General features: G+C 39.8%; 2 protein-coding genes across 2 annotated transcripts; one reads left to right on the top strand and one right to left on the bottom strand.

The window, feature by feature from the left end:
- Window positions 1-126: 126 nt before the first annotated feature.
- LOC143857779 (proteasome subunit alpha type-1-B-like) lies at window positions 127-8,870 on the top strand. The gene is made up of 2 exons (XM_077368260.1): window positions 127-588; window positions 8,146-8,870. The coding sequence occupies exons 1-2, from the start codon at window positions 238-240 to the stop codon at window positions 8,578-8,580; spliced, it is 786 nt and encodes a 261-aa protein (XP_077224375.1). The 5' UTR covers window positions 127-237; the 3' UTR covers window positions 8,581-8,870.
- Window positions 8,871-11,376: 2,506 nt separating this feature from the next.
- LOC143857731 (transcription factor bHLH143-like) lies at window positions 11,377-15,479 on the bottom strand. The gene is made up of 4 exons (XM_077368191.1): window positions 15,335-15,479; window positions 13,570-14,225; window positions 13,316-13,460; window positions 11,377-13,196 (listed from the first exon to the last, which is right to left on the bottom strand). The coding sequence occupies exon 4, from the start codon at window positions 13,169-13,171 to the stop codon at window positions 12,143-12,145; it is 1,029 nt and encodes a 342-aa protein (XP_077224306.1). The 5' UTR covers window positions 13,172-13,196; window positions 13,316-13,460; window positions 13,570-14,225; window positions 15,335-15,479; the 3' UTR covers window positions 11,377-12,142.
- Window positions 15,480-20,190: the final 4,711 nt, after the last annotated feature.

Here is a 20,190-nt window from a genome sequence, read left to right as displayed (position 1 = left end):
GCTTCTCTCACATGCAACAGCCAGTCCGCGAAATGTCTTCTCCGATGGTCCCTAGCAAATCCTTAATATTTTACGTTTGAGATGTCCATTGGATGTGAGGACTTTAAAATTACCTTTTTACCCTTAATTTTACAACTCTCTCTCACTCCTCACCTCTCAACCCTTCTCTTTCCTTGAAGAAGAAGAAATAAAAGCAAGAACAAAAAACCCTAACAAGAAGCTTCTAGAAGAAAGAAAATGTTTCGAAACCAGTACGATACAGACGTTACAACATGGAGTCCCGCCGGCCGGCTATTCCAAGTCGAATACGCGATGGAAGCCGTCAAACAAGGATCGGCGGCAATCGGAATCCGATCAAAGAGCCACGTCATCCTAGCCAGTGTAAATAAAGCTAATTCAGAACTTTCATCACACCAAAAGAAAATCTTCAAGGTTGATGATCACATCGGCCTCGCCATCGCCGGACTCACCGCCGACGGCCGTGTTCTCTCTCGATATCTCCGGTCAGAATGCATCAATTATAAGTTTGTATATGAGTCTCCTCTTCCCGTTGGTAGGCTTGTTGTACAACTCGCTGATAAGGCTCAGGTAGGCCAAAAAAACAAACCCTAGATTCTTCTTCTTCTTTTTTTTCAAAAACCCTAGAGACTAATTTATTTATGTTTGAAAACCCTAGCTTATTTTCTTTGTAAAGACTTTTTTTTTTTCTGCTTTTCGGTTTCTTAATGGTGGAATTTTGTTTTTAGATCTAAGAGGAGTTAGGGTTTTAGTTCTAGAGATGGAAATGATAGTGTCAGTTTTAAAATTGGATTTCTAGGGCTTTAGATTGGATCTTGTTGTAGAAGGCATTTGATTTGGGAGAATGAAGGGATTAGGCCTTATTTTGAGGATTTGAGATTTTAGGGACGGAGAGGAATTTAGTGGATTTGGGAGGCAATAACTTTTGTTATGATGTCAAACAATAATGAAATGTTTCTAGTCTTGTAACATGTGGTGTAGACTACAAGCAAGTTTCAACCATGGTGCTGGAGACTAGTCCTTATTTGATAAGTGTAGGAACAAGAAACAAGAAAAAAAAGATTCGCACGCCCAAGCGGAAACTCTCTGGGCTTGTTTGGTTGCTTGGCGGTGGTTCGGAGAGTAGTAGGATAAGAATTCAAATGGGAGGAGGCAAGCATTTGGTTTGTCTAGAAGAATGGTGGAATAGTGGTCTTGGAAATGCAATTGATAATATTTTTTCTGGTTCTTCCTCCACGTTTTACATTATTTATGCTTATCTAACAATTCGTAGTGACAACCCAATCAAGCAAAAGCTAAGACTCAATCAAAACACCCCCCTAAGACTTATCCAGATAACAACCCAATCAAAACACCCTATTAAGGGAGTCGACTCTTTATTTGGAGAACTCTTACACGGCCAGGACTATTCATGCCACGTGCGTAACACTCCCTTCCCCATGAGATTCACCTTGTCCTTAAGGCTGCAAATTCATGAACTGTTGCTGAATGTCAACCCAATCTTCACATGTGGAATCCTCTGGAAACGAATTTGAGCAATGATTTTTTTTAATGGTATAATACCAATGAATTAGAACTTGAGTAACTGCTCGGTTCTTGTTGTTGACCATACAACGATCTAGTATTGTGAACCGTTCCAGCTTGATTCATTCTTCTTCATGGGTAGATTCACTTGAGCTGCTATGTGGTGGCCCAACTTTTTCTTGAGAAGGGAAACGTGAAACACAGGTGGATGTGTGAGTTTTCTGGCAAGTTGATTTTGTAGGCCACCTTCCCAATTCGTTGAAGCACTTGAAAAGGACCATAGTACCTTGGAGCCAGCTTCATGCTACATCTAATGGCAACTGAGACTCCTAATATGGATGGAGATGTAAATACACACAATCTCCTACATAGAATTCCCTATCAGGTCAATGCTCATCAGTCAACTTTTTCATGCGATTTTGGTCTTGCTGCATGTTCTCAGGTCAAAGACAGATGAGGAACTCCTAGTCACATAGGGCTTGGTCAACAACTGCAACTGCAGCATCGTCATTCGTTTAAGAAATGTGGCTAGGTTGCGGCTAGCCATAATACAGCCTGATAAGGAGTCATCTTTGTTAGAGTGGTAGGTCGTGTTGTACCACCATTCGGCCAAAGGATACCAGCGAGCCCATTTCTTTGGCTGCTCACCTGTCATACGACACAGATAATTTTCAGGCATCTATTTAGTACCTCAGTTTTCCTATTCGTCTGCGGAGGGTAAGATGAATTGAGACATAGTTGCATTCCATGAATCTTGAATATCTCCTCCTGCCAAAATCTATTGGTCATGAATCATGACTGAGTCTCTATCGCTTATACATGGTTCTTCAAGACTTGGGCTACGTCAATGGCCATGTAGCGGTGTAAGGAATATGCTAAAGCCATAAAGTGTGCATACTTGCTGAGGTGATCCACAACCACGAAAATGACATTATTCCCATTTGACAGTGGCAACCCTTCAATGAAATCCATTGACATGTCAGTCCATATCCGTTTGGGTATCATCAGTAGGCAAGGTTCTGAAAATCGGAATCGAGAAGAAAGCATTTTGAAATGATTTTCATTTTGAAATCACAATCAGTTCTCAAAATCCAAAACAAACAGAATCGTAAAAATCGCACGATTCAAAGTCGAATCGTAATATTTTCATGAAAAAAGATTCTTCGTCCGATTTGAATCAATCAACCAACGAATTGAAAGATTCAAATCGTAAATCGTAATATTTTAACAACAGAGTCGGTAGGGGCTGTAATAGGCAAAAAGAGGAAACATTTTCGGCTTTATTGCGTTGAAAAGCTTCACATTCGGCAATATATTGTTCTACATCGTGGCATAGACCCTTCCAATAGGAGCGACGAATCTTCTTCATGGTTTTGTGTATGCCTGAATGCCCACCTGTTGGGTTGCCATGAACTTCTTGTATGATCCATTGTCGAAATTCCATGGAAGAACTCACTACGAAACCCCCCTTGTAGCACAATTGACTGTGTGACCATATATTCCCGGGCTTGGAAGTCAGGTTGGCTTCGAGTTTCTCGATAATTGCTTGTAAGTCAGGAACATGGCTCCAACCCTCTTGTGGCTATTCCATCCACGAGAGAGTAACATAAGAGATGGCCAATAAGACACCCTTATCGTCTTCTCTCATTGATAGTGCATCAGCTACCATATTTTCCCGTCCATTGTGATTGAGGATTTCATAGTCACGCCCCAACAACTTAGTGAGCCATTTTCCTTGGGCTAAAATCGTCACCTGGTGCTCTAAAAGGTCTTTAAGACTCTGGTGATCAGTCTTAATCATAGAATGTTTCCCTATTCAGTGTGGCTGCCATTTGGTAATAGCAAATACCACTGTAAGTAATTCCTTCTCATAAGTCGAAAGCCTATGATTCTTTTCCGACAAGGCTTTGCTGATGAATAATACTTCTTCAAGCCCTGATACAGGTGCGTCACATTCCACGATGAAGGTTTTAGAGAAATTGGGAAGTTCTAACTTGGGGGTTCTAAGAGGGCAAGCCTTGGCGCAACAGTAAGGTTGCTCCATTTTGACCTGGTGGTCACGAGTTCGAGTCACTGAAATAGCCCCTCTGCAAAGCAGGGGTAAGGATGCGTACATCTAGCCCTCCCGAGACCCCGCAATGGCGGGAGCCTCGTGCACTAGGCCGCCCTTTTTAACATGGGGGTTCTAGTAATGGCCGATTTGAGATAAACGAATGCTTGCTCCATAGCAGCTGACCACTGAAATGAGTCGTTTTAGCATGGTTTTCAGTGGAGCACTAATTTTGGCATAGTCCTTCACAAGTTTCCTGTGAGACCAAGGAACCCTTGTAAAGCCTTCAAGGTACGGGATTTTGGCCCGTTAATAAAAAGGGCGGCCTAGTGCACGAGGCTGCAGCCATCGCGGTGTCTGGGGAGGGCTAGATAGATGTACACAGCCTTACCCCTGCTTTGCAGAGAGGCTGTTTCCTTGACTTGAACCCGTGACCACCAGGTCACAATGGAGCAACCTTACTGTTGCGCCAAGGCTTGCCCTCTAATAATGAACACAAATTTTTTTGTTTTGGGGAGATTAATAGCTACCCCTTTATTTGATATAATGTGTCTTAGATATTCGATTTACTGCTACCCGAGGAGGCATTTAGACCGTTTGACGTATAATTAGTGTTGTCGTAAAAGTTCAAGGGTGAGTCTTAGGTGTTGTAGGTGATCCCGTCAACTTTGACTATACACCAAATTGTCATAAAAAAAATACCAAAATAAATTTTCAGTGATATGGTTGCAATATCTCGTTCATTAGACTCTGAAAGGCAGATGGTGCGTTTGTCAAGGCAGAAGACAGAACTAAAAACTCATAATGGTCTTCATGAGTTTGAAGCGCTGTTTTATGCATGTCCGTGTGGGTGGAACCAAGTCTGATGATATCCTGGGTAGAGATCCAACTTATATAAATATTGTGCACCATGTATCTCATCCAACAACCCATCAATGATTCAATGGCAAGTATGGGAAATCTTTCTTTGATGGTTTCATTGTTTAGGGCTCTGTAGTCAATACACATCCTCCAGCTGCTAGATTTCTTACGAACGAGTATAATTGGTGAAGAGAAGGACGACGCTGTGTCAGATTATTCTCGCAGCCAGCATCTCACACGCAATATTTTGATTTTGTTCTTTTGCACGTACAGATACCGATATGGCAGAATATTCATGGGTTGGCATCTGGCCTTCAATGGAATCCGATGGTCAGGAGACTGTGTAAGTGGAAGCCTGTGGGGATAAGCAAATACATGAGAGAATTTGGAAAGCAGGTTCACCGGATCTGAAGGTAAAATGTGCCCGTTGGCATAAGCAAATACATGAGAGAAGTTGGAAAGCTAATGGCCCAGGTGACTGATTTCGGTCTGAACATTTGCACTCCAACCTGAATCTCCTCTTTCAACCCACTAGGGAAGCAATTGATGAAGAAATCTTCAGGTAGGCCAGTAGTCTTGTTGGCTAGTTCTTCAAACCGTTCTTGGTATGCCTTTGAAGTTCCTAACTAACGAAGTTTGGTTATCTCGAATACTGAGTCTTCATATGCATTTCGGTTCCAAACAGCGTACACAAAATCATTCCATTGCAATCATTCCGTGGTCTTCTTGTACCATTGGAACCATTGTATGATCTTCTTTGAGGTGTACTGAAGCCCGATGCACCGTGTGAATTTCCTCAATAGTATTGAAGTCAATGAATTGCTTGCGGTAGTATATCCAGCTCGTTGGCTCCTCACCAAAAAACTTAGGAAAATCGGTGTTGGCATATCGAGTATGCACACTCCCTAGAGATGGAGGTACATCTTGTGAATTTTGTGAGGAATCGTCCTGCTCGGGTGGGATGTAGACAAGGATTGAAAGGTTTCGGCCTCAGCCGAAAACGAAATTTTGGTGAAAATTTCAGTAAAAATCTTATAATTTCGACCGAAATTTTTAAATTTTGGTTTCGGTTTTAAATTTCAGTCCCGGCTGAAATCCAACATTTCGGTATTTCGTCCGAAATCTAAAACCATGGATGTAGATACCTTGGACACAATACTTCAGATTTAGAGAGGTCACTAGTTGCCGTAGATCATCCAATGTTGTGGCTTGTTTGTTGGAGTTATCGCAGAGGTTTTTAGTGGTGTCCTCCATGCGCTTTGCCTCATGTATTCTAGTCCCTGCTACCATTCAATGATTTAGGAAGGCCATGCTCTGATGATATGAGATGATAAGGCTAGGAAGAAGAAACAAGAAAATAAATCATTCAAATTCCAACGTCCAGAGGGAGACCCGCTTGGAAATGCAATTGATAATATTTTTCTGGTTTTTCCCTCCTCGTTTTACATTATTTATGCTTTTCTAACAATCTCCTACCAACATCCGAATCAACCAAAAGCTGCAAAAGCTAAGACTGTTGCTTTCAACTTTATTTCTTGCGGCTCTAGAAATATTAAATGTGTTGGACATTACAAAGAATAACGGTTAAAACCTCCCCAAGTCAGTCATCAAGTCACTCAAGTTGGCTTCCTTTTACTTCTACTGATTTATCATCTAAGTTCGAGTTTTGAAACCCTGCAATGAAAACACAATCTATCTGGTAATAAAGTGTGAACATTTTTTGTTGAAAGATTTTAAAAATGCTAACAAGTTAGAAAAAAATGAGAAGTATGGAAAATTTAAATAAATGATGAGCATTATATATAGGGAGTTTTGGTCTCACATTTGTGTTGCCATGATTAATAAATAATCTATTGAGAAGATGGAGTGGTGCACCTTTTGACGAAACAGGCCGAGCATTATGGCGATTGGCCCCTTTGGTGTTAGTCCTAGAACATCTGGAAAGAAAGAAATCACTAAATATACAAAGAGAAGGCAAAAAGTTGGGGGAAAATCATCTCAGAAATCAAGATAGACCTCTATCATCTCAGACATCAAGATAGACCTTCTCTTGTGGGGCATAATGAAAGGGAAGTACCAATAATGTGGGATAGGTGCTCGGAGTGGAAATCAGTGGTGACCGGAAAGAAAATGATGCATACAATTGCACCAAATTGGTCATCGCCACCAATTGGTTGGCTGAAATTTTATTTGACAGTAGCTCCTGTGGAAACCCGTGACAAGCGGTTATTGGGGGTATAATTTTTAACTTGAACGGAAGAAGAGTTGTTTTTTCTTGGATCTGCTGGAATCTGTGACCCGAAAGAGGCAGAGGCCAAAGCGCTACTTTGGGGGTTGAGATGGTACGCCAAGTCGGGATGTGGCCCTCTAGTCCTAGAAGGGGACTAATCTAATGTAATTGTGTGGGCTAGCAATAAAAGTGTTGGACTTTGGAAGATGGCGGAGATAATTGATGAGATAAGAGTTCTAATTCGGGAAATTGGACCACAAACTCAATACTGAAGGAGAGCGCTAACGAGCAAGCAGATAGGCTAGCAAAAGATGGTGTGGACAAGGAGGGAGTGGAGGTCAATACCGCAACCCAAGAGTAAGAGAGGATAGAGCAGTGAGATTGAGCAGATAGACGAGAGACACTTCTCTCACACGTCACTTACAGTGACCAGATATTTGGTTAAGCAGTTGTCGCAGCCCATCACTGGCTGGCTTGTCAAGACCCTGCTCTACCTTGGCTCAGTTAGAGGCCTCAACCTGCCAGTCAAAAGATCTATACCTCTGTTCGCCCATTTCTCCTGAAAAGGATTTGTTTGCTCTTGAAGCCCGATCAATTTGCAGAAATCAGAGCACCTAAGGAATTGGGTACGGTCAATGCAGAACTAATCCGGGCGCATGAAAGAACGGATGGATGGAGGTTAGATGGGTTCATGTCTTTGGCCATGGAATTTCTTGGCATTGGAAGCTGGAGAGTGAAATTACGCGACAATTGAAGATTGCATGGTTGTTGGTAAATGGCTCGTGTTAGAGAGGGATTAATTAATACCTTCTAGATGCTGTTTCCAGCCCCTTTTTTTCTTTTTGGTAGGTAAGCTGGGATCGAACCTCCGACTCCTCCCCTGTTGAAGAAGAAAAGCCTTGACCATTGAGCTAGAGGCTCAATCCCATTGTTTCAAGTCTAATCTGCTCAAACAGATACTTTTTCCTAGGTGGGACTGATAACATCACAGATGTACATATTTGGGACTGATGTAACCGCTGTTGTAATAGGTGGGACGCCTTGCCCCTTACTGTTTCGTTTACAAAAGTTTCATCTTTCAAAAAAAAATATTCTCACATCCAATATCCACTAACCTCGCGGTGGCTCTGAAACTATGCATTGCTGGGTAGTAGGTACTAGCTTTCAATGTTCAAGATCTTCCGATTGACCTTCAAGTTGGCTACGTTGTGTTAGTTTGGCCTGGCCAGATTGTTACAAAACGCCAAGTTTTTAATTCACACTGTTGAATCAAACTCAAGAAAGACTTGATCCTTCAATTTACCCTGAACTTAGCCTGAATTTTTTTACTTTTTGGACATTAGTTTCATAATGCCTTAATTATTTATTACCCCATTAAAAGTGAAGTCCAAGATATATGCTTATGGATCAGTTTGTGAGAGGGATTTGTAGTGGGTGCCTTACACATTTCTGTTGGTTGCAGGTTTGCACGCAAAGATCTTGGAAAAGGCCCTACGGAGTGGGTCTACTGGTTGCTGGTTTGGATGAGTCTGGAGCTCATCTCTATTATAATTGCCCTAGTGGCAACTATTTTGAATATCAGGCATTTGCCATTGGATCTCGTTCCCAGGCCGCGAAAACTTATTTGGAGCGCAAATTTGAGACTTTTACCAACTCTACACGTGATGAACTCATCAAAGACGCACTTTTTGCGATCAAGGAAACACTACAAGGTGAAAAACTGACCAGCTCTATCTGCACAGTTGCGGTTGTTGGAATCAACGAGCCCTTTCACATAATTGATCAGAAAACAATCCAGCCGTTGATTGACTCATTAGAGATTAAGGAGGAAGGGGGCGAACCGAATACCACTTTGCAGGACGATACAAGCCCAGAAGCAGCTCCAATGGATATATGATTCTAGAAGTGCTTCCATGTGGATCCTTGACAGGGGTAATCAAATTTTACTGAAATGAGGTAATGGAACTTGATAATTTTAACAGATAATGAGATGGCATAAGATGGTTTGATTGTCTTTGGCTTATGATCTGTATTTGGGGTCTTTGTTGATCGAAGACCGGCTCTTCTTGTTATGTTTTAAGCATTTTTATAAACCTAACAAGCCACTTTGGTTTTCTGAAGACAATGTCATATACTCATATGTGTTCTAATTTCTTGATTAGAATCTTGTCCTATTTCTTTGTTGTAGTCTTTTTCAAATTCAGCTTGGCATGTTGACATTATATAAATTCAGCAGTCTGAACTAAACTGAATTTCTTGCAAGGGAATCTTTCAATATTAAGTGCAAAACTCCAGCGTCTTTTGGTCTCTAACAACAGATTTTAGTGCTGTTTTTATGGAGCTTGTTTGAACTTTGGGAGGATATATGCCCTGGAACCACTAATTAATCAGTTGGATCCCACCAAGAAAATGCAGTTGTGAGATCTTGGGAGGGAGGTTCATTTTGTTTGGTGGTACAACAATGTTGTAGGAAGGTTCATTTTGCACAAACGAGTAGGAATAGTGACACGAGTAGCCCTCTATTGTTCTGTTTGTGGTGGATCTGACCTATGATCTCGCCATTGGATCGACTATTGTGAGCATGAGAACTTAACGAACCTCAAGAAAGGGACCTATTTTGGGTGAGGCTCTTTTGTCTTTGATTTGTGTTTTAAGGCCTGTTGTGGTGTTCGGGTTTTCTGCAAATTATGCTTTGCTGCTTGCTTGTTCATGAAAGAGTACGGGTGCAGCTCGGGCCTGGGCCTGGTTGAGTAGGATTGAGGCCAGCGCTAGCCCTACCTGAGGTGGCATTAGCTCAACCCTAACCTGACCCAACCCAACTCAAGGCTGGGATCGAGAGGGTCAACACTAACCCAACCTGATTCTAAATCTCGCTCTCCTTACCCAACTTCTCTAACCCAATTTTCTAAATCGGCTCGGTTGGTTCTACTTGGTTGGCTTGAGGCAAAATGAAAAAAAGAAAGAAGAAGGAAAAAACATATAAAAGAAACCATGAACATAAGATTTTGAAAGTCATGGAAGGGGTCCGGGTCAGGTTGATTTGCCCAAGGTCCGGCGGAGCCAGGATTTATGCACAAGGGGGGCAAGCTTATAAAGGCTTATACATAAGGGGGGGCAGGCCTTCAAATCTTAAAGGGAGCTGGGCCCAATTGAGTTGGACCTATTAAGGATTTGGCCCAACTCAACAGAGGCAGCTGCCCCCCTTATGCTACATGTAGCTCTGCCCTTGGCCTCAACCCTAACCCAGCCCGAAATTAAATCGGATAAGTTTTTCCCACCCGTAGCTCAACCCAACTCAAGCAAACACCAACTCAACCCTAGCCGAAATCAGGTTGAATCCATCAGGTTTGGGTTGAGCCCGATCCAAGTGCACCCGTCTGAATAAGATGGAAATGGTTTGGAGCTTGCGCTCGCGGGCGAGCAAGGATAAAATTAGTTGAAGCTGTTTCTCATTAGGGGTCTCAACAAAAGTGGGCACATCCTCAAGGATCCGATTCGATCAATATGGATCTCAGCACTCATTTTAGTACGGTTGATCTTTGGCAGATTCATAGGCACATCTATACTAAGACAAATCATGGTTCCCATATTCAGGATGCATGGGCATGTCCGGATCCGAATGGGTCTGAAGGATTATGTAAATGCCTTCATATGGTTTGCATGATTTAGGGGTGCTATCAGATGATCCAAGGTCCTGTATATACGCCCTGAACATACCTTCGTTTATTGTATTTTCGGGTTGGCAACCAAAAATTCCAACGATTTAGGGAACCGTTATCAGCACTACTGTATTTTTTATGAGGGCACTCCTCATTTTTATTAAAAGTAAGGTATGGCCCGCACCATAGGATGATCCAAACCGTCCATTTGATGGGCCAGGTTGTGCCCCAAAAATCATTTCCATAGGCTGATCGTATCCCTCCAATCTGAATGTTAGGGTTGATCCTAACCCTGTATAGATTGAGGGATAGAATCAACCAATGGGAATAATTTTTGGGGGACAAACCTATTCAGGCTATGGCCCATCTAATGGACGGTTTGGATCATCCTATGGTGCAGGCCATACCGTTCTTTTAATAAAGTGAGGAGTGCCCTCATCAAAATAAAGTAATGCTGATAACATTTCCCTCAATTTATCACTCCCCTAGATTTAAATAGGGATTAAGAGTTTTGTAATTATTCTTATGATAGTAAAATAGTTCCTCCTCGTGTCGGATCTTGACTTGGATTCATATTGTGATTACGATCTGCCCCATTGATATTCTTACTTATAATTTTTCGCTCTTAATATAGTTATCATTTGCTAAAAAAGTAATCCATTTATTTTAATATATGTTAATTCTTGCCCGGGAAAAAAAAACCCAATTGTGTAGAATGTTTATCACATTCTTGATCTTAGGAAGAGTCTTGTATCTGTTAAGAAACTCGATGATCATGGGTTTAAAGTTGTGTTTAACTCCCAAAAAGTGATCTATGTACTTGCTAAGTATCATTAAGAATGCTTCTATCTCTGCTTATATAGTTGATGCTAAATGAAGCCGGATGAATCAAAGAGCTAGTATCATCCGTATGATGTAAGATCGACGGCAGTGATGGCGTAACTTGGATCAACAGATCCGATCATATCGGAGTGGCAGGCACAGCCCTAGAAAGTAATAACCACTATCATTTCAGCATTTATCTAAACACAAGATTAGAGAAACAGAAATCCTCATCATCATCATCATCTTATATAATAACAAAACAACATCAAAGTACAGACCAGACCCAAGACAGCAATACACATACACACCTTTGTGCTGGGCCCACTGGTGATTTTCCACACGGATGTCAATCCAACATGGGCCCACTGCAGATCAAAGATAATAATAGTGGCTAATAAAGAAAGAGTTTCTGTGCAAATTACCTTTAAAAGAAGCCGACAAGAAAATGCATTTGACATGAAAAACGAAAAGGAGAGATGTCTACTTTAGAGGGCCGTCCCAATCCACCTAACGCGCGTGCACCCTTCTGTCTCACTGGGTCCCTCCCACACGCATCTCTGTCTAAAATCCATATCATTTCAGTCAACAAACCAAACCCAAGTTCTCTTCTCTGCTCCGAATCATTCCCTGGTATGGACCACCATCAAACCCTCTTTACACATAAAACAGCTGATTTTCTACTTCAATCATTTTCACTAGACTTGGGTTTAAGCTTCCTTATCCTGCCCACACTCTCTCTTCAAGAGAAACACTAACACACCATACTATATCTATTGCTTTGTTGGGTTTTTGGCTTTTTGGTCTCTGTTGATCTTCTCACATATAGAAATATAGAAACCCCTTCTACTTGAGAGTAGTAAAAGTAATACAGAAACCCATTCTACTAAAACGCCATAATATATCTATTGCTTTGCTGGGTTTTTGGCCTTTTGCTCTCTGTTGATCTTCTCACTTGGAGAAATACAGAATGCCCTTCTACTTGAGAGTTGTAATTCCTATCGCTTTGGCTTTCAGCTTCAGCGTTCTCAGATATTTGATCGCTTCTTCGAGGACAACTGCGGGGTTTTTACCTTTCCCACCGGGAATTATACTCTGAAGAACACCCACAGCCTCCCTTATCCTCTCCCTCTTCAATCGCTTGTTAGCCAATGATGCTGATTCCCCTTGGAAATTTCCCTTAATGCAGCTTACCTCTGCATTGTCCTCATAATTCCATGACCCAAGAGGATTTCCAGAGCTTGCAGTGTCCATGAGAGCCATGTCAGACTCTTTGTCGGGTCTCCTCCTTTTAGTCGGAGTGACTGAATTAGCAGCTTGGGCAATATCATTAAATTGTTCCTTCCGCCCATTTTGATATCCTGCCATTTCGATTGGGGAATGGCCAGTGCTAATTACTTCATCATCGTCATCCTCGTCTGAGTACAGTAATGCATCAAGTTCTTCTGTATCTTCATGTATTTCACTCTCATGCTCACCCTCAACATCAGTGTTATCAGAGTCCCCGCACAAGCTCTCTGTCTTTGCGACATTGGGAATGGGATGATCCTTGTTTGTTGGCAATTCTGCACAAAACCCATTTGCACTGATTGGTCTCAAGTTCCCATAATTTGGGTACTGGAAGGGAGGGCCAAACGAGCTAAAAATTAAGCTCCTTCTGTTCCCGGACTGATCAAATACAAGGAGTCTCTTCTCCACGGTATTTGAACCCAAATTGGTTGCAATCCTGCTGCAAGGAGATACACGGGACATTTCCCCACCGTCTTTCTGGTGAGCATCATAGTAATACAATGCTTGTGGTTCATCTGGAACAACTGATTTTATTGGTGGAAGTTCAGTGGCAGCAAACCCAGATATGGTTTGATTTGCGGAAGCTATGTGAGAAGGGAACATCATTGGATTAGCATTTTTTTGTCCTTGGTTAGGTGGAATGTTTGCGCAGTTCGAATTGGGTGAATACCAAGGAGAATGCTGCTGATAAAGCCAAGGGCCGCAGTCTTTCCCCATTCAACTAGAACACCAAAACAAACACCTGTGATACGAAGATACAAAGATACCAAAGATAGTTATCAGTTGGACAAATGGGTATACAACCAATAACTTCATATTAGGAGACAAGCTAGAGATCAGCAGGGTAATGCATTAACATACCCAAAGATTGTATCGGGGAAGTTGGATTAGTTGCAACGATAACAATAGCTTCTTTCAGAAACAAAAATGTCCAGCTTGATTCAAATGACTAAACAAGGTAAAATATCTACGTCACAGGTTTGAGTAAATGGCGGAAGTACTCAGCCTGCAGATAAGAAAAACAAGCATCATAGGCAACAGAGTCTAAGTAACAGTAGTTACAGAAGATAAGAAGATTCTAACAATAAAACCTATGGTTTATCTTTCTCACTGACCTGGCAATCCTGCAAAGGTTGAAAGCATGCTATGACTCTCACGATTATGGTAGAACTCCCTGCAATCCCATTTTCATGTTTCAATGCCCGGAATCTCGTTTGGCTCGCTGCTTGGCACACCATTACTTCGTAGTCGCTTGAATAAAATCCCTTAATCCCGCCAAAACCCAAAAACTAGAAACCAAGAAAGCTGATATGCACCCTGAATAAACCCTTAAATCGACACCTGATAAGTAGGAACTAAGGAAGCAAAATGAGAACAGAGAATGTAGCAACTTCAACACACACCTTAATACACAACTGAAAACTACGAAACAACAGGGTAATCAGAGAAACAACAGAGAAGGGAATGTATTAAGGAAGGTGGAAAGAGAAGCTAGGCAAGGGCTTTTCCTGATTACTTCAATATTCCCTTTCTTTTCAACTAATCCTAAGAAAATAGGAAGAGAGGACAACGAAGAGCTTTGATGCCATTGATAAATTTTACGAATACAAGTCAGTAGGAAAGTGAGATTTTACAGAATAACTCTACAATATAAGTTCAAGGAGACTACTTTCCTATATACATCAACAGAGAGACTCAACCACCGCATTCTGTTCTTCCTCTCTAATGGTGAAAGAGCTTCAAATAGAAGTTCTAATAAGATTCAAAGCACCTACAACATTGACATCGATATCAGTACTACTCACCCATTTTACAAACAAAGCAGATCCAAAAAAAACACCAAAAGCCAAGGAAAAATAGAAAAAAAAGCGTCTGAAAAAAGAACAAGGAAGAAGGATATGCAGAGTTCATGACGTAACCCTCAGTGGCCGTTTGGATACATGAATTTTATAATCCAAGATTGTACAAGCTCAAACCTAGATTTTTTAAGCTAAAATATGGATTGTACCAGACTAAGTGGTAACACACCTTATTTAAGCATTCACAATCTAAGTTTTAGGATTTAAAATCTAGGTTTTAGCTTGTAAATCCAGGATTTTACAATCTTGGATTATAAAATCCATTTATCCAAACGGCCTTTAAGACACTGGATACATGGATTTTATAATCCAGGATTGTACAATCCGTGATTTTACAAGCTAAAACCTGAATCCTATAATCTAAAACCTAGATCCTATAATCTAGAACCTGGATTTTACAATCCTGAAAATGCACAATCCAGCTCTAAGCTTGTAAAATTCAGATTTTAGGTTATTAAATTCAGGTTTTTTATTGTAAAATCCAGGATTTTACAATCTTCAACTATAAAATCCTTGTATCCAAACGGCCTGTAAAAAATAACCATCATACAATAAATAAAAGATGGAAAAGGATCCTAAACCATGAATTCTCACAAATCCAAAGCCAAAATTCTTTCAAACCTAGATCTTGAAGCAGAAAACCGACAAAAAAACCTGAGATCTAAAGCAAAACACATATTACAGAGAAAAATCAATCAAAATGCCGTTTCTCAACACTAAAACCTCAAATCTCACAAAAAAAACCAACGAATCCAGCAAACAGCAACCTATAATAATTAAAAAAAAACTAAGTAGAAATCATGAAGCCCTGAGATCTTTAAAGAAAACCACATCTTACAGAGAAAAATCAACCAAAATGCCTTTTTCCAGCACAAAAACCTAAAATCTCACAAAAAAAAAAGAACAAATTCAGCAAATAGAAACATATAATCAATAAAAACTAAGTAGAAATCATTTATCAACAGGACAGATCTCAAATCCAAAGCAAAATCAAGAAGAAACCAAAGAAATCTCTACTTACAGTATAAAACCGAGTAAAAAAATCGATTTCCAAACTAGAAAGCTTCAGATTAAGCATACAGAGCACCGATTCGAAGAAAATAAACTCGATCTGGTCAAAGATCTGAGAAAAAAGCACGAGCAAAGAGAGAGAAAAAAAACACAAGGTGAGAATAAGCGAACTAGAGAAGAGCAAGGATATAGAGATTATATAAAGAGGAAATGACGGAACTGCCCTTTTGGTGGGGTGTACTTATCAAATATTATAAGTGACAAAAAACCAACCCGTTTAACTCATGGTCCACCGGTCAATAAACAGTTGACCCACCCCCGCTCCGGTTCGAACCACGCGTCTGATTTGTTTTTTTTTTTACAGGAATCTTTTCACACTGGGGTATAATCATTGCATATCCTACTTTCCGAAAATACCCCTTTGTTATTTAAATAATTACTAAAAATTGGATAACTCATTTTTAATAGAATTTTTCGAAAGAAATTGGGTGCTGATAATGGCACTACCAAGTTTTTATAATTGCACTAACTCAACTTCCTTTTCTTTTATAATTGGTTTCTAAGACCGTCTTACGAAGGGTTTTTGCTATAACCAAAGCGCACTCGTTAAGGTGCATTGGAAATTTGATTTTGCAATCATTTTACACATATTTCGCCAGTAAAAATCAATTTGCACATGTTTTGGTACTTTTTTTACGCATATTTTGATAGTAAAAAAAAATAAATTCTCAAAACATGTGTAAGCTAAATCTAAAGTTTCCAATCCACCTTAGGGCACTTGTTAAAACCCCTTTAGGAATTGTAATAACCTTTGATAGCTGGTTGAATAATTAAAAGACAAGGTGAGTAGGTGCAAGTATTAAAATGTGGTAGTGCCAATTTCGTATAGTTTGAAATTTGGATAGTTTCCATGAAAATAAAAGTATAGAAGCCACTAATTTCAGTCCTCACCTATGATTTCCATCCCAACCTAGGCCCTCCGTTTGGTTGCTGGGTTTTTTTAATTCTTGGGACTTTTTTTTTTTTACCCTGGGAACTTTTTAATCCCAACAGTGAAGTCAGATAGGTTTTTTTTTTCCTACAATTTCAAAATTTTCCGCCAAATTTTAAGAGTGTCATTACCAAATATGGGAAGAGAGGACATCATTCCTTAGGAAAGAAAAAGAAGGGACAAAGAGTCCATGTCACCAAATAAGCAATCATTACAAGAGTGGGATTAAAAAAATTCTAGTGCTAGAAGGCAACCAAACATAAGATGGGTTCAAAATTTTACTAGATTATTCGTAGGAGAAAAATTTAACTGGCAACCAAACGGAGCTTCGATTATGACAAGCGATTGTGAGTCCTGAATCACAACAGGTTGTCATAATATTAAATAATCAGGTTGAATAATCAGTTTTAGACACCAAATCGATTTTCAAAATCCAAAATGAACTTGGCCATATTTGAATTTTTTTTTTTTTTCCTTACATCCAACCTTTTCTTTTTTCTCTCTAGATAGAGTCTAGTCGAGCATTCTTCCTCGTCTTCATGCTTTTGTTTTTGGATGCCTTTACTTCACCAGGCAATCATGTGAACTGCTTTCTTGACTAATACCAGCTTTTTACCAACGGATGTTTTCTTATTTGATTCCCTCTCACTAACACAAAGGAAGGAAAGTATTTTGTACACTTTTTAAGTATCAAATCATACATACAAATGATCAAGAATATATCCCTATATTCCTCAAAGGGACCCAAACTTTTGAGCTTTCTCCTTCACAGAGGAACTTGATTATCCATGCCCATGCCCATGCCCATGCCCATGCCCATGTGAGATTCTTTATGTTGAGGATTCCATGGTCCTACCCACAACTTGCAAACAAGTAAGCATTTTGATCCCCAGACAAATGGGTCCCACCATGTTTTGGCCATTTATCTGAAATTCGATTGAATCAGACAACCCTAACAACAACCTTCGAATGCTTGATCAATGATCATTGAAAAGCATTTTGATCCCCATAAAAATGGGTCCCACCATGCCTTGGCCATTTACCTCAAATTCGAGCAGATCGAACGACCCTAACAACAACCTTTGAATTTTTTATCATTAAAAAAAATGGAGTTAAAATCCACATTCATCAGGCAAATTTCGTTTTATTGGAATGTTATCATCAGACATTTTCGAAATATTAGGCCAATGATAGACTACCCCCAATAGTTTTCACCAGATGAATGGTCTAGATCGGGCCGATATCATGCGGGTGACCCCAATTATTGGGTTCTGAACAGTATTATCATTCGTCCTTGATTTAAAAGAAGAAAAGAGAAAAATGAAAGATCATATCTTTTCTCAGAGTTTTTATATGATGCCCGACCGTCAAGTACCGTAAAAAAGGTACCGCCCTTGATATTTGATCCAGCAGCAGCCCACTTTTTAAGAGGCCGATGTCGGATCAAATATCAAGGGTGGTACTTTTGAAGTACCACCTGACGGTCGGGCACCATATAATTTCTCCTTTTCTCATTACCAAAAACCTTAAAACATTTATGCTTTAAGGTTCCAAATGATGAGGGCTGAGTCCCTAGAGGATAAAAGACATTGCCCTAATTAATCAAATGTACTAATGGAAGAAAGCAAAAGAAAGATTAAAGGACCCATGATTCCACAACCTTGAAGAATCTTAAGTAGTGAAAGGAGGATCTCCTTCAAATAACTTATGTAATTACATATTAATAATGGAAAATAATATTCTTAATGCCATGCCCTACTGTTCTTAGTGGAGGGAACAAGGAACACACCCAATCAAGTCCCCCCCTCCACCCTCACATAAGGTTGATGCTTTAGGTAGCACTCACCCTGGTAATTCAGGTTAGATATAAAGAAACATGGAAGCTTTTGGTTTTTGTTAATAATAAACAAACTTTTGTGGGGAATATTTTAGTAAACTTAGTGTTTAAAATATGATCGAATGGTACCTGATTCGATATGAGACAACATGGATGGGGTATAGCTGCACGCACGCCTGCACAATAAGGACATAAGTGTCGCTATATTGAACCCTAGGTTCAATCATATCGTAGATTAACGGCCAAAAAGATAATACGTCTATGTATTCACAAATGTATGAGGAATGATCCGCTACGTATAAACTTCAGTAAATATTAAAAATTCATAAGTTGTCATTTCTTGAACATTTTCAAATAATTGGAAATTACTGAATTTTAAAAAAAAAATGAATTTAAGGAATTAACCATGAATATTACATATAACTTGATTTGGATTTCTCGTGATAACTGAGAAAAATAATATTAGACCATGTTCGTATTAGATTATGCCAACTGATTGTAAGCCCCAAACCGATTATTCGACTCAAAATTTAGGCTATGTTCATTTTAGATTGTAAGCCCCAAACCAATTATTCGACTCAAAATTAAGGCTATGTTCATTTTAGATTGTGACTACCGATTGTGAGCCCCAAACCAATTATTCAACTCGGTATTAAGCATAATTTTGAGTCAGTAATTGGTTTGGGGCTTACAATTCGTTGTCGTAATCTTAAACGAACGGGGCGTAAATATTTGAGTCGAGTAATCGGTTCGGGGCACACAATTGGTTGGCATAATCTAAAACGAACTGGGCTTTAGAGGGCCTTAGGAGGAAGGATGATAAATTAAATCATTACCTTTTATGAAAATATACTATGAAATTAATTGTGTTAACATATACTATAATGAGGCGGGTAGGGTTGAGGGTCGTCTTGCACCCATGGAGATTCTCAGAGTTTCTTGACGAACTTTCAGATCGGGTTTAGGGTCATGAAGTTTGTTATCCTCAAGCTAGAAGGTCGGCAAATAGTGAGGCGCGTCTTGCACGTGCAAAGAGTGGCTAGAGCGGGTCTTGAATTTTTTGATTTTCTTCCTCCGTGAGGATCTTATACATGGAGGACTGATATCTGCACGACAAATCACTTTGCTCTACTCTTTTTAACCAATTATCAAAAGTTATTACAATTCCCAAAAAGCTCTCAACATCTAATAGAGAAGTGTAAAACAAGGTAAGTTGTCCCATAATCAAAATTTTTCTCAAACTTTTGTAGAGAATTCCCCATTTTTTCCCTGAAGAATTATTCCCAAAATCGAACTTCACAGCAAGTATATATTAAAAAGAGAAAGAAAAGAAAAGTCCATTGAGAAGTGAGAATGTGGAAATCAATGAAAAATGAATTGTCCGGATCAAAGAGCATGTTATACACACAATTTTCATGTATAGCTTGTGCACGTAGTAATTTGGTTAGTTTATCGGACACACGTGGGCGAGGTGGCACATGTGTGGTGTAGAGATATTGGGAATGTTGTAATGAAATAAAGAATTTGTGGTGGGGTCAGCAATAAGAGAGTTGTGTGAGGGACATGAAACCCGGAAGAAAGAAAGGCATTTGCTTGTGGATTCTCCAACAAAAATTTCCACGCTTGGAAAGGCACACAATCCACTCCACCATGCCCATTGCCCGCACTAAAATATTACATGCCTTCCTCTTAACAAATCAAAAGAAGTATGCAAAGGAAAAGGAGGGAATCCATGCTCACATAAATTATGCTATTATCCTCCACTTTCAACACTTCTAATCCATTTCCCACTGTTAAACAGTCTCCTTACTAAGTGTCAACCCTTTCTTATTTTTCTTTTGGTATATGAGAGAGAGAGAGAGAGAGAGAGAGACCTAGCCTTTTTGATGTATGAGAGTCAACCTCAGCATTCATCAACCATAGATAGATACTCTCTCTTACCATTTCCTTTTGGTGTATAAGAGAGAGAGAGACTTACCTTTTCTTTTAGGATGCGTTCAGAATGCCGGAATTAGGTATTGGAATCGGCATCAGCATC

This window comes from Tasmannia lanceolata, unplaced genomic scaffold, assembly GCF_043159265.1.
Source record: "Tasmannia lanceolata isolate RefF3 unplaced genomic scaffold, GAP_Taslan_0.1 ptg000025l, whole genome shotgun sequence".
Classification (NCBI taxonomy): Eukaryota; Viridiplantae; Streptophyta; class Magnoliopsida; order Canellales; family Winteraceae; genus Tasmannia; species Tasmannia lanceolata.
This window is presented reverse-complemented; position numbering and strand designations above follow the sequence as displayed.

Excerpts from the sequence above, each read along its gene's own strand:
- LOC143857779 (XM_077368260.1), top strand. The coding sequence starts at position 238 with ATGTTTCGAAACCAGTACGATACAGACGTTACAACATGGAGTCCCGCC. Across the intron at positions 589-8,145 it reads AACTCGCTGATAAGGCTCAG|GTTTGCACGCAAAGATCTTG; the intron begins GTAGGCCAAAAA and ends TGTTGGTTGCAG.
- LOC143857731 (XM_077368191.1), bottom strand. The coding sequence starts at position 13,171 with ATGGGGAAAGACTGCGGCCCTTGGCTTTATCAGCAGCATTCTCCTTGG.